General features: G+C 42.2%; 1 protein-coding gene across 7 annotated transcripts in view; it reads left to right on the top strand.

Annotated features, from left to right (window-relative positions):
* Nucleotides 1-14900, top strand: part of CHD7 (chromodomain helicase DNA binding protein 7) — a 145389-nt gene that overhangs the window by 54526 nt on the left and 75963 nt on the right. For all 7 annotated transcript variants that reach the window (XM_081873905.1, XM_081873904.1, XM_081873903.1 and 4 more), the window contains one exon: nucleotides 14289-14719. In XM_081873905.1, the coding sequence (XP_081730031.1) occupies nucleotides 14289-14719 (431 nt within the window). The remainder of the gene's footprint in view (nucleotides 1-14288; nucleotides 14720-14900) is intronic.

Below are 14900 nucleotides of genomic sequence, written 5' to 3'. Positions count from 1 at the left end.
ATGATGTTCCTTTTTCTGCAAGGCACCAATTCCTCCCGCACAGGCCAATTCCTCCCGCACAGGCCAGTCCTTCTTCGTGTAATGCTGAACACGGTCCCTACTATCCCACATGCACAGAAAACATGGGTACTTGGTGAAGCCAGACTGTTGTCCCAACAAAAAGTTCACCATCTTCAGGTCAACACAAATAAACCACTTATGCTGATCATAACCAATTTTCTCCAGCACATATTTCACCGCTTCATAGTTCTCCTTCAGTGTACTCGAGTGAGCCAGGGGTATAGAGGCAAACTGGTTGCCATTGTGTAGCAGAACACATTTCAGTGATCGCTTGCTGCTGTCAATGGACAGTCTCCAATCTTTGGGTTCGTACTGTGGCACTCCAAGCTTGAGCAGAAGCTGCGCAATATCTGCACAGTACACCAAGTCCTTCTCTTCTGAGAAAAAACGGAGGTACTCTTGATGCCTGTTGCGGAAGAAGCTGATGCGAGCACTGTCAGAGAGGAGGTTTTTTTTCCTTCAATCTGGATGCCAAGAGTTCGGCAGAGTCCTTTGATAAGCTGAGGTCGTGAACTAGATCATTCAACTCCTTTTGGGAAAATGGATGTGGAGCATCATCTTCAAGAACCACTTCTTCTTCATGTCCTTCAACACTGGAGGCATCTTCGTCACTAATGTCAGGAAGATCTCCGAAGATAGGCACTGGAATTTCATCACAATGAGCTATAGGACGACATGCTGATTGAAGATCACGATACTTGAGGCTGCTCCGGTTCTTTCTGTTGATCCCAGTCACATCAGCAGCGCAGAAGTAGCAGTCAGTGACATGATTTGTCAGCTCCCTCCAAACTATGGGAATTCCAAAGTTCAGACTCCTCTTGCCATTGGTCCACCCACGTAGAATCTCGATGCATGCCTTGCACACCATGTGTGGCGCCCAAGCTTTATCCTGGTCACCAAGTTTAATACCAAAATAACTTTATGCTTTGCCACACCAATTTATGGCAGATTTTGAGGTTTTATGACTTCAAACTGATCCCTTTTCGACATAATCACCCAGAACTATCGGACCTGAATACTTCTTGTCATTAAAATAATCATTTCCAATCAAAACAATTATTCGACATGGCATTTTACCCCCACCAACTTCTTCTAAAATGCTCCACACAAGCGTACATGTGAACAAAAATGTAAAAAAACGACATGTGGCCATAGCTCAAAAACTTGACCTGATTGAGCAAAACCAATGTAAATTTTGGATTCAGCGCATCAGATTCGTCCTAAATCAACTGAAAAAACGCAGACAACAAATTTGTTGTTGACCAGTGTTATAGTAATGATTTAGCCTGAAACTTCTTTGCATGCATCTTAAAAACAAAAACTTATCTAGAAGTTGTTTCCAGTTTTTACTGTGTTCTAAATAGATAAACCTTGCCTTTCAAGTAAAGTGCTTGGGCTGCAGTCTTGCTTGTAATTACATATGCAACCGATTTAAGCCGAGGTAACAGGGAATGCTGTGAAAGTACACGATGCAGTTCTAATGCTGAAGGTAAGCAAGTATGGTTCTGAAGCTGCCCAGACTAGCAACTACAGTGTGATTTCAGCTTTACATGGTTGAAGGCCAGCCAGTTGAAATCGAACAAATTAAATGCACAGAAGGTGGAGAAGTAAAATGCTCTTATTGTGCAGGGTTTCCCCAGCGCAGAATAAGCTCCTAAGCTCTCCATCTTGTTTACCGGGCTCTCAGAGACTCTTGCACGGACCCTTGGAGGTTCTTGCAGGAACTTGGATGTGGCCTCATGATATCGCGCAAGAGCCTCCCAGGGCCTTGTAAGCAAGACAGAGAGCTTAAACCACTCTGCCTAGCGGGGAGGAGGGGAGAGAGCAAGACCTGTTTGGTGTGCTAGCTCTGGAAGGTAATATTGCTCGCCCAGGGGTGGTTCAAGGAAATGGTTGGACTATACATGTTCCTGCATATACACATAGTCCCCAGAAAATAACCCCCACTCAAGATGCTGCTGAGCAGCAAGGTATAAGCGTTAATAATACACGTGTGACTTAGCACAGGACTTCAGCTTATATTAGTCCGGGTGAACACTCAAATTTGAGCATGGTGATATCAGTTATATATGAACAATGCTTAACCTAAGAAGTACCTAAGCTTTATCAAAATGTTCAATCAATTTATGCTTATCTGCCTTACTCCTTCCTTTGAAAATAATGGTTCTACTTGCAAAGCGTCCTTTAAAAAATAAATATAAAATAGCACCCATCTTTTAATAAGCTTCAGAAGAGATACTTCTTTAGTTGCACTTGTTACGTCACTTAATGACATTACCTTGGTCATATAAAGAGAGAAACTATTTTCCAGCCGTGTTTGAAATACTACTAATTTCCCCCTGTCTACCTTAACCTCCATTTGAGTTTAGGGCTATAATGGAACCCATTATAGGTAAAAGGTCTATGACTTAGTCATTGAGCCTCTCAAATCTTGCTGCTTTAAAAATTGCTGCTATTAAAACTTTACTAGTATTGATGTTAAATTCATTCATGTTAACATACTGTATTACCTTTGCTATCACCCGTTCAATTTCTGTGTTTTTCTTTTGGAAATTGGTATCCTTGATTTAATATCAAATCTACTTATACGCAACAAAATCTTAACACTGAAACCACTTCTTGAATTAGATTTTCATTCTTAACCTGGTGGAATAATTATATTGAACATAGTATTTGGCCACACTCTTAAGAGATCTTACTTGGATTTCAGAGTCTGACCATCTCAATATATAACTATCAATGTTATTGAAGTGCTAGGAACCTCAGCTTATTTCTCCTATTGTAATACTTACCTTTAAAAAAACCCCACTAATCTTATTCTGTATTTATTGTTGAGATACCAGAAATGGACATTGCAAGCATAGCTTGAAGCGGAAAAAATGGAAGTGAGGAAATTCAAAGTGAAGGTTAAATTTCAAATGTTGAAATCTGCTTTGTTCTTCTGCCTCTTTCCAGTAGACTACAGCTTCACATTAATTAATCATGTTGCAGTGAATAAACAAGGTATAGTGTCTACAGAATAGTCGCGGAATTGAGAACATCTAAAGAACTCCTAGCTGCCCTTCACATATGTTGTGCATTTTATTTCTAAAGAATAGAACTATAATCCTATTTGCAGTTACCTGGGAGTAAGGCAAATTAATACTTTTTACGCCAATGCCTAAACACAGCAAGTCTTACTTCTAAGTAAATATGCAAAGACCTCACCTTTCAAAATTAAGGATTTACAATTTTAGAATTCTGTTGCAACTTATATCATTTTCTTAATAGATAAAACAGCTGTTCTTTACATGCTTTCAGTTATTTAACAATTTCTCCCTCCTCTTCCTCCCTCCTACTTAATGATACACATAGCCAGTATCTTCAGTCTTCCCTCCATTGACTTATATTTAGCAAGGACATTATTGCTAGCTCAACAGTGTACAGCATAAATGTGGCGAGATACCAGCCTACTATTTCCCACTGACTGTAGAGTAAGCTTTTGGTAGTAAAAGTGACCCTTAGGAATTTTTTAAGTTGTAAATTCCTCCATATGAGTAGCATGGATTTAATATCATCCAACTTTCTGCAGGTGAAAATATGAACATTCATCACCCCCCAAAACTGACCCTCCTCAACCCCCCATTTTTGTGGGGGGGGCAGCAGAACATTCCTATCAGATGAAGGGCAAGAGCCACCCCCACTACACCAGTGGGACAGTGTACACCCTCTCTGCTATCTGGAGAAAACTCCTTAATCCCCATTTTTCTTTTCTTTTATTCTTTCGTAGATTTACAGAAATAAATAAACACATTGATAAATAAATTTTAGAAAGGAGCAAGATTAGACGAGGATGCACAAAGCTGCATAATAATAATAATAATAAGTAATAATAATAATAATAATAAGTAAGAAGAAGAAGAAGAAGAAGAAGAAGAAGAAGAAGAAGACGACGACTTACTGTTCACTGCTCCACTCCCTCTTTCTTCCCACGCAGGGCGATCCTGTACCTGCCCCTAGAGGCAGCCTCTCTTCCTCCTCGCCCACTCTGAGTATGCAGGATTACAACTTCAACTGAAGTTCCTCATACTTTTATTATTGGAACTCTGTCCATATATTACACTGGAAGTCTTCCTTATTCCTGTAATTCCACATCAATTTCCCTTCCACAAGCTTCTTTCCTGAAGTTTTTTAGTGAATGATATTGTTTTCCCAAAGATTCTCAACTCCTTTATCCTAAGCTTCAGTTTTATAGGCCAATCATAATCCTATGTCAAAGAAAGAATAGATTATTTTTTTCTTGATGTTTATCTTTTAAAACCAGGGCTCCACAACTCAAATCACTAGGGTCATATTACAGTTTTTATGGTGAAAAAGCATTTTTGTTGCTATTTAATTGGTTTTTAACCCATTCTCTTAACCCCCATTTTCACTTTCTGAACTCCATAGGATGTGAACCTCCTTTTCCTCGTACCATAATGGGTCTCCTTTCTGATCCATTTGTTGCCTGAATCTTTTGTTTCCCTGTCCCAAACATTTCTACAACACCATCTCTGTCTCCACTTTTTCTTGTTCTCTTTGCAGCCTATAACTCATGATTTAAAAAGCAAGAAAAGGGGTGATTTACATGGTAGTTTTAAATCAAGTTTCCCATTAACACTGCTTATATGTTTCCTAACTAATGGTGCAAACCAGACTACTAAATAGTGTTAACAACTAAATACAATATTATTTTCACTGTTGTTTCATTCTGGCAGTTAAAGCTTGTGTTTCTTTGTTGCATTTGAATCCTGTATACATTTTGAATCATTTCCACCTATAGAGCAAGGGTCGGGAACCTCCAGCCTGTGGGCCAGATGTGGTCCACCGAGGGTCAAGTTTGGTCTCTGAGGCTGCTTTGACCACCCACTCCAAATCTGACAACATATGTAATGTCAGGTCTGTAGGATAGGTATTGAGAGGACTTCAGAGGAACAATCAGAAGTGAAAAATGAGCTCTTGATTATTCCTTTGCTGCTGGAGCAAGGTGAACTGCCAGTGCCCATCAACTTGATGGGCTGCGAGGGTGCATCTGGGTTCACAAAGCAATTTCCATTAAAATCACTGTTGGAGGTTTCAAGAGTAGCATGGGCTGTTTGCAAAACTGGGATATCTTTGAAATATTGCCATATTGAGGCTTCCATAAAAATTTCTGAGGTTAGCAGTACAATCTTAAATGGCAACTTAGAAGAAAGTCAGTTGAGCTCATTGGGTTTTATTCCTAGACAAGTGGGTATAGGATTGCAGCTATGGGAATATAGGAACTCACACAATGAATTTTTTTTGCCTTTTCTTTCACTTTCTGGTATTGTTCCCTTTCAGCCTCATTCTGCCTTGACCTAGTGTAATCTTCTCTAGCCAGTAGCAAATGAAAACAAACTGCCCATGACTAATAAGTTGAAGCAAGATTTGATAGTTAATGAGTAGACTAGAGCAGTTTATTTTTGCCAGGTGAAGATGAAATGCCTATGTTTGGTAAGATACATGGTAAATATCCATGTTTGAAAAATGATTGGATTTGTACTTAAATTGAGTTAAAGACATCATTTCTATGTATCTGGTAGAGATGTTGATTATGTTTAGAGCTCAACTCCGAAATAAAGCTCCAAAAGTAACCAACCTTCCCCCACAAAGAAACAGCTTATTGGGGGCTGGCTGGAAAGAACTCTGCATTTCTGTGTTGGGTGCAGAGGCGGTACAAAACCATCCAGCCTCTTCCACTAGCCCATTCACTTTCAATGAGTTGGCCAATATGCCTGTATCCTCATTATGAAACTTAAGAAGATATCAGTTTTGTTTGTGAATGCCCTTCCCCTGGAAGCATGCTTAGTACTGACACTTACTTTCATTCTGGGGCCAAGCAGAAGTGCTGCAGTTTCCCCATGCAAGCCAGGAAGACAGGCATAGCTTTGTAGTCTCAATGAGTGGATAAGATAATGGTTTCAGGATGAGGGGTTGTATTTGTTAGGCACTGGGGAACTGAGGGGGTAAAGCTGAGAGGAGCGCAGGAGGCAAATCTCCCCCTTGGTGTGCTGAACCCCTGGCCTACCTGGTGGCAAGTCAGTATGTCAGCTCCAAAGTTTAAAGTCGGGGTCAATCCAAGCAATCAGAGTCCAAAGGTCAGGAGACACAGTCCAGAGTCAAACCTAAAGCACAGCCCCATAGAGGTCTAGGTGCACCCAAGCCAAGGTCCATCAACATGGGCAGCACCTTGGTTCCGCTTCCCTTTTGTCCTTTGCATGCTGATTGCAGCACCTGGGATTGATGAGGCATGTGACCCTCACCTGCTCCAAGCTGAGGAATCACACACCTTCCAGAGCTAGCAAGCCACAGACAGACAGCTAGGAAGCTGGGCTGTGGGCCCTTGCCTGACTCAGCCTCCTAGAGTGCCACTCCTGCTGCTATCTATGCCTCAGAGCCCACTGTGTTCATGGGGACAGGGGCGCCTCTGTCTCTGGTGATGGGTCCTGCTGCTCTGGTGCACACTGAGCCCCATCCTCCTGTGACTACTTCCTTCCTCACCCCCTGCTTGCCCCTGTGTGTCCTCACCAGGATCCTTTTCCTCCTCCCTATTGTCCTGCCAGTTCATGACACTTGGGATGAAGACTATAAAACTAATGAAAATTTAAATGGAGGTGGTGAAGAACTAGGCATTGTATGTTTCTGGCTACTCTGGGGGATTTTCCAGTGGATAGAGCAGGTGACCCTGCTGAGGATCTGACTTCACTATGGAGTGGTGAGACTCATATGGCTCATGCAATCTCTTCTTGGTGCATGTTCTAGTGCTGTGGCATCTGTTTTGCTCCTTGGTATACTGAGGAGCTGCAGCTGATGAATTGAAGGGTTGGAGTGTCAGTGGCATAAATCTCACTCAGAAGCCAACCAAATATGTGTTCTGGTTCATAATCAGGCCTGCCACTTTGCAGTGAGGGCAGCAAAGAGATCCTACTTGACTGCCTCCATTGCATTCACAGGGAACCTTCTGATGTAGTTCTTCTATGTGGTCCGATGGCTGGTTACTCCTATCATAGAGGCAGACCACTGCGGTTTGTTGTTAACATCTGTCTGTCTTGAGAGACAATAGAGTGCGCCTCAGGGGGTGAAGGCAAACTGCTGGAGAATCACAGTGTCTGTTGTAGATGCAGAGACTAGTAACTGCTGCCTCCTATGTTGTTTTTGTGGCCTCTCTGGGACTCAAGGATGTGTGTGTGAGAAGGTCTTGGGCTGCCTTGCTGGTGTGGTCCAAAGGAAAACAGAGCAAGATATTTGGCACCTGCTTGGCTGCAGGAGTTGCAGGAAGGAGGCAAGCAAGATGCCATTCAGCCATCTTAGGAGCTCCTCTCTGGATTTGTGTAGGGTTTACTCCTTATTTAGCCTTTTCTTCTCTGCAAGGCAGTGAGTACTGATTTTTTTCTTGGGGTTTACTCCCAAAGCCTTTCTCATGAATGAGGATAGTCGCAAGGCAGCAGAGGTTTAGACCAGAGTTTTCATCCTCTGAGATGGGCTACCTTCCCACATCGATGAGGCCCATTTGCCCTTCATTTCCAATAACACCTCTCAATAACTTCTGAAACAGGAGATGCTATAAAAGCCTCTGGATTAGTGTCTGAATGCAGTGATGGACTGGAAAAGGGTCAATAACTGCGCTTGTGTGCTGGACCCAGTGCTAACCTGAGTAACACGGTCCAGGTCCGGTCCTGAATCCCAGGGTTCCACAATGAGTCAGTCCAACAGGGCCGAGGCAGGAAACCAGGCAAGGTCAGGCACAGGATCACAGGCAGGTTCTGACAAACAGCAATGTAGCTCCCGCAACCTGGGGCGGGGTCCAGCAGCCTTTTATCTCTGTCGGGGTAACGGCTGGTCCTGATCCCCCGGTGACTCATGTCCCTGTCTCGCCCTAAGGCTAGCACTCCTCCTGTGAGTACTCAGGTCTCTCCTTCTCTCAGTCCTCAGTCTCTGCAGCTCGGGATATGTTGGTGGGTTACTAGACCCAGAGGCCGCCTCAGCCTCTCCTGACCCAACTGGTAGTAGAGCAGCTGTAAGTGATTGCACAGCTGAAGGCAATGAGGTAATCCCCACATCTAGAGCCAGGGCAGGCTCAGGCCCCTGACTTGGCCCAGCTGGTGCTAATTGCAGGGGAACCTGTGCAGACTGGGGCTCTTCAGAATCAGGCCCCAGACTAAGTTCAACTGCCGCCTGAGGCAAAGGATCTGGTGCGGACTGAGACTCCTCTGGCTCCGAGTCTGACCCCGAGTCCCAGGCCATCACACCTTGAATCTTGGGAAGACAGAGGTTCTTTGGGTGGCTGGTTCCCATGTTCAGGAAGTTGGCAATCTACCTATTCTGGGTAGAGTTGCACTCTCTCTCTGAAGGAACAACTCCCTAGCTTTGGGGCTACTCCTGGATGCATCTTTGTCACTATTGGCCCAAGGGTGCTGTGTGGGTAGGAGTGCCTTTTATCAGCTTTGTCTCGTTCGCCAGGAATAGCCATTTGTGGACAGGAATAACCTGACCACGGTACTTGGTACCCTTGAGACAGGACTACTGTGATGTGCTCTATGTGGGACTGCTCTTGGGTCTGGTGAGAAACTCCAGCTGGTACAGAATGCAGTAGCCAGATGCTGAAGTGGGCATCTGACTGAAAATGTGGGATGCTTCACTGGCTGCCCATCTAGTCCTGGGCCAGGTCAAGGTTCTTGTATTTTCTCTGGATCCTTACACCTAGAGCAGGTATCTTCAATCTTTCCAGACTCAGACCCCCTTTTAACCCAAGCATGTATTGGGGACCCATTTCTTAATATTTTACCATATATTTTCATGGTGGTAATGTTCCTGCTGAAACTCAGCTTGGATCGGGCTGTGACTAACTAGTGAAGACCAGTGACCTAGAACAAATGATATATTGTTTTGAAGTAGCTTAGAATACATTGACTAAGGAGAGAAGGAGGAACACTCGCACACTCATGTGAAAATGACCTTTGCAACCTGACTTGGAACATGATTTCAGTGGGACCTGTATTTTAGATTGTCCCACAGTAAGGTGTAAGCAAACAACCATTGAATGGATGGAAGCTTAGTTTGTTTGCCTTGCTTGAAATACCATGTGGTCCTTCTGCAAGAGACAAATAAAATGATGCTTTTGCTCCCCTTACCCAGTGTGTCTTGAGATAGAGTCGGCTCCCTACCTAAATTTATTTCCTTCTGCTGCTTTGCTATTGGAATCCTAAGGTAGGGAAGGTGTTCATTCACTTTGTCAATAGATGCAAATTCCATCAGAGGAAGTGCTTCAAGCCTGGGGAACAACCCCTGACCAATCAGAGTCAATGGGCTGGGGCTTGAGCTGTAGACAAGGAGCAGGTAGTGGTTGGAGGGAGTTAGGAGCTGCTGTTGGCTGGCTGCTCTGGAGCATCCCTTGGAGAGGCTAGGCACAGTAATACCACAGATCCTCTCAAAAAGGAGCCAAGTTTCAATTTGCATTGCCCTTCCTCTTCTGTTTATTTTTCCTACTGACCAACACCACCTCCTCTAGCTGAGCTCAAGAGTTGGCTTTAAAAGAAGATTATACAAATTCATGACGGAGAGGGCTATCAATGGCTACTAGGCATGATGGCTATGATCTGTTGGAGACAGCGATGCTTCTGAATACCAGTTGCTGAAAACCATTAGAGGGGAGAGGACTCTTGTGTTCAAAATCTGCTTATGGCTTCCCCACCGGCATCTGGACTAAATGGGCTATTGGCCTGATCCAGCAGGCTCTTATGGTTTTCTTACTTTCCAGTTTTGGCTGGGGACCAAAGGACATTGCAATCTGGACACTGATAACTTGACCTCAGTAGTTTGTGTTCTGGTAACTTCACAGTTAGATTACGTCAGTGCCTTATGCAACAAAAGATAGGAAAATTATAAGCATGTTTGTGAGAAGAATATTATGGAAGATTTTGCATCATAACCCAAGGATCATGTTCTGCTCAAAATTCTAACCTGATGGCAAAGAAAAGACATTTTGTATACATTTTCAATGTTTTCTACCAATTTTGCAAGTAATGCTGAAACTTGATAGTTTTTCCTAACCTTTCAGTATCAGTTAACCATTGTTTCCTTCTGAGCCATGTTGCTGGGATGGCACTTGGAGGCATGGTGTTAGCGGAAGTTCCTGTCCATTCGGGAGGGAGTGACCTAGAAGGTGGTGCTGGGGAATTTCTGTTCCACCATGTGGTGGGTTTCCTCGGGGTTCTGTGCTGTCAACATCTACATGAAACAGCTTGGAGAAGTCATCCAAAGGTTTTGACTGATATGTTTTTTTCAGTATGCTAATAATTCCCAACTCTATCTCCTCTTTTGCATCTAAAAGTCGCAGGGAGGTTGTGAAAAGGCTAAACAATTGCTTGGTTGTTTTGAGGTGGATAAAGGCAAACAATATGATGCTTAATCCAGGTATGACAGAGGTACTGGAATTAGGAAGTCTACTGACCTGTTTTATATTGGTTTGTACTTATCCAAAGACCCAGTTTGCAGCTTTGGGGGTTCTTCTGGACTTGACAGCAAAGTTGTGCCTTGGATCCCGAACATCTTGCAAGTCGAATGTTTTGAGTCCCAAATGCTGCAAACCCGGAAGTGAGTGTTCCAGTTTGCGAACGTTCTTTGGAACCCGAACATCCAATGGGGGTTACACGGCTTCCAATTGGCTGCAGGAGGTTCCTGCAGCCAATCAGAAGCTGCGCTTTGGTTTCCAAACGTTTTGGAAGTCGAACGGACTTCCAGAATGGATTCCATTCGACTCTCAAGGTGAATTTGTGAATACATTATGTGGCACTGTTGGCTTGGAGTGCCTTTTACCAACTTAGACTGGTTCACTAGATAGAAACTTTTTCCAGAGAAAGTGGACCTTGCCTCAATCACACACTTCCTCGGTTACACATTCAGATTGCATTGTAATTTATGAAATTTAAATTAGCACAAAATGTAGCTGCTTGGATGCTTATTGGGCCAATTGTTCAGAGCATATATCACATATACCATTCCATTTGCATTGATTGCTTATGGGTTTCTAGACCTTATTTAAATAGTCAATGTTGACCTTTAAAAGCCAAGATATTTTGGTACCACATTATTTCAAACCCTGCTGCCCCCATATGAGGCTGTTTGGCCTTGTACAATATAGAAAGTTGCTCTAACTTAACACACACAACCTACATTCTGGGATTTCTTCCACTATGCAAACAAATCTGGAAATTACCATACATTTGAAAAGTAACTTTACAGTCATACCTCGTGTTTCGTTAGGTTCATGTTGTGTCTTTTTGGCTTGAGAACGCGGCAAACCTTTAACTGTATACTTCCTGGTTTTGCCGTGTGTGCATGCGCAGAAGCGTTCTGCATGCTTTGCACATGCGCAGAAGCGGCGCTCTTGTTACGGACTTTTTGGGATGCGGAAGCCCCCCCCCCCCCCGGAACGGATCGAGTCTGTAACTAGAGGTACCGCTGTATTTCACCACCTGCATTGCATTGCAACCTTACTTCAAATGGGTGGAGAATTACGAGGCAGCATTAATATGATTATAAAATAAAAATAAACAAAAGTTTTATAATAAGCTTCATTTGACAGAATAAAACTTGTGAGGAGTTACAAGTTAATACCGGAAGTAGATATTTGTGTGCTAAAATGGCCTTCATGATATGGGAATTTCCACCCTTCTTTTAAATGAGATTTTGGGAGAGCCCTTAATTGTATTGAATAAGTGTCATCCTGGAAATGGATGACAAAACAACAACTGTAAAATTAATAGCATTACTGAGGAAGGTATCATGCGGCTGGTTAGGGAGGTGATGCAGTCCAGTAGTCTGTTATATGAGTATTAATGTGAGCCCCAGGTTTTTTCCACATGATTAAAAGAGGCCATCTGTTCTTTGTTAAATGTTTACAAAAACAGCTTTTCTCTAAAAGACTTAGGGTTATGGAAATCTAATAAATACTGAAATATTTTTGAACACCTTTCCCATTTCAAGTAGTACAAAAATTTTTTTTTTTACTGCTAATCAGACAGGATTATTGACTACTTGTGTTTAATCTTTACTGATTTCTTTCCTGTAAAAGATTAAATTTTGAGCCAAGGTGCTGAACTGATTGCTTAGAGTACAAAGTGAGTTGAAATAAGAAGATACCATGATAATTTGTAGAATATCACTACGGTAAAGTGGCTTTAAGAGTTTTTAAAAAATAAGTAGGAAAGGTAGGTGAAGTGGCTGGTTGCTCACAAGTTACTGGAAAGATAATATGCAGAAAAATCTGTGTATCTGTGTCCCTCCCCTTTAACCACCACACCACCTGCCTGGAAAACTGGCAGATGTGGAGAGCAGCACATGGTTTAACTTTAGCAGGAGAGAGCTGGGTACAGGTATGTGCCCTCCATTATCTGGGAAGAGAAATTGGGACGAAGCAGTCCTTTAAGCTGTCTCACAGAGGAGACTTCCAGCACCCTGAAACTATATACAGTGGTACCTCGGGTTACATACACTTCAGGTTACAGACTCCGCTAACCCAGAAATATTACCTTGGGTTAAGAACTTTGCTTCAGGATGAGAACAGAAATTGTGCTCCAGCGGCGCAGTGGCAGCGGGAGGCCCCATTAGCTAAAGTGGTGCTTCAGGTTAAGAACAGTTTCAGGTTAAGAACGGACCTCCGGAACGAATTAAGTACAGTGGTGCCTTGCAAGACGAAAAGAATCCGTTCCGCGAGTCTCTTCGTCTTGCGGTTTTTTCGTCTTGCAAAGCAACCCTATTAGCGCTATTAGCGGCTCTTAGCAGCTTAGCGGCTTAGAAAGGGGGGGGGGCGAAAAAAATCGCAAGACTCGCAAGATGTTTTCGTCTTGCGAAGCAAGCCCATAGGGAAATTCGTCTTGCGAAGCGCCTCGAAAAACGGAAAACTCTTTCGTCTAGCGGGTTTTTCGTCTTGCGAGGCATTTGTCTTGCGGGGCACCACTGTACTTAACCCGAGGTACCACTGTATCTGTTTTACCTTTTGCAACTTTTTTTGGGGGAGTGGGGTTATTATTATTTTAAATTATAAAGTGCCCTGAATGCCTTTGCAGAAAGTTGGTGCATGAGTGCAATCAATAAACGATCTACACATTTGTCCAAACTGGGCGGTTGGAGTTCACCAACAGTTCTATGATGAACATATTTTCAAGAACAAGAAAATACCTCATGAATAATTTCTGATTTATTAGCCCTGGTGTAAGTCTTAACAAAAACCAAACCTAGGTATGAGAATCAGACAAAAAAATTAGAAGAAGAAATTGAAATGAGATTGGAATTAGACAGCGGTGACTAGGAATAAGAGGAGTGTTGTATGATAACAACAAACAAATGAGAAAATGGGAGTGTTGTATGATAACAACAAACAAATGAGAAAATGGCTGTCTAATCCTAGTACAAGTAGAGGAAGCAGAAAATGATAGCGGTTGCTTCATTAATTGTATTTATAAGGATAGATGGGACCCAGAAAGCTGCTGAATGCTTTTGGTACTCCTATGAGCAGTCACTTTGAGAAGCACCTTATTTGGAGAACTTTAGTGAACTTTACAGCTATACATGTATTTTTATTCAGAATCACATACATTTTAAAAATAAATGGACTTTTTGGTGGATGAAATACTTATTTTTTCACAGCTTAATTTTTTTAAATCATTTCTGCCCATGCCTTAGTTCATAGCATCTTGTCTGTGTATTGTTCCATCAGTCACTAAATATAATTGGAACAAATGGGTCAAGGCAATTCTTATCAGCTATTCATTTACTTTGAATAAAGCAGTAAATAGGTCCTTTTACACCAATGTTGGCAGAAAAGTACATGTATCCTCTTGCTATCATACAGATCACCTGTCATCTCTGATCACTTTCTGTTTTCTTCCAATCATACCAGGGTATTAGTGGCCCCATGTGCTCTGCTGTACTCTGTTGTAATAGAAGTAAAGCCGTTTCTAATGTGACTTTTATCATTAAGTAATTATGATATAATAATTCTCTTTATAGGTGTAGACCTTACATATTAATAATTTAACATGACTGTTCTAAATGTTGGATTAATTTTGTTTTCCGAATGACTGCCTGGTCTCCTGGAAAAGAAAATGCAACATTTTCTTTAATCAGTAAGATTTCCAAGGCTGAATTTTAAAGTTGTATTAATTTAATGCCTCATTTGTTTCTCCTAGCATTCTCCGTCAGAACCCTTCCTTGAGAAACCAGTGCCAGACATGACTCAGGTTAGTGGACCGAATGCCCAGCTACTGAAAAGTGATGATTACCTTCCATCAATTGAGCAGCAACCACAGCAGAAGAAAAAGAAAAAGAAAAACAATCACATTGTTGCAGAAGGTCCCAGCAAAGGATTTGGCAAGGATGGCTTTCCTAGTGGGATTGATAGCCAGGATCCTACCAGGAAATCTCTAGACTGTTCCCAGGAAGAGAAAAAGAAAAAGAAAAAACCCAAGGTGAAAAAAGAGCCGAAGGATCCGAAAGAACCTAAGGAGAAGAAGGAGCCTAAGGAACCCAAGACTCCCAAAACCCCTAAGATCCCTAAAGAGCCAAAGGAGAAAAAAGCAAAAAACACCACACCAAAACCCAAGGCCAACAAAAAGGCAAGGTATGTACTAGTATTCCAATTTATTTTTTAAAAAATCTTTTATATGTTCTATTTTTAAAATAGATTTATGTGCTTTGAAAACATATAGTACGTATAACAAATGGAAGATCTTTTTTTTTCTTTTTAGATTTCCAGAATACTTATTAGGATTAACTGACATGAACTAAAGTGACATTTACCC

Source organism: Podarcis erhardii (genome assembly GCF_964252035.2).
Source record: "Podarcis erhardii genome assembly, chromosome: 8".
Lineage (NCBI taxonomy): Eukaryota > Metazoa > Chordata > Lepidosauria > Squamata > Lacertidae > Podarcis > Podarcis erhardii.
The sequence above is the reverse complement of the archived record's forward strand: the minus strand, read 5'-3'. Positions and strand labels throughout refer to the sequence as shown.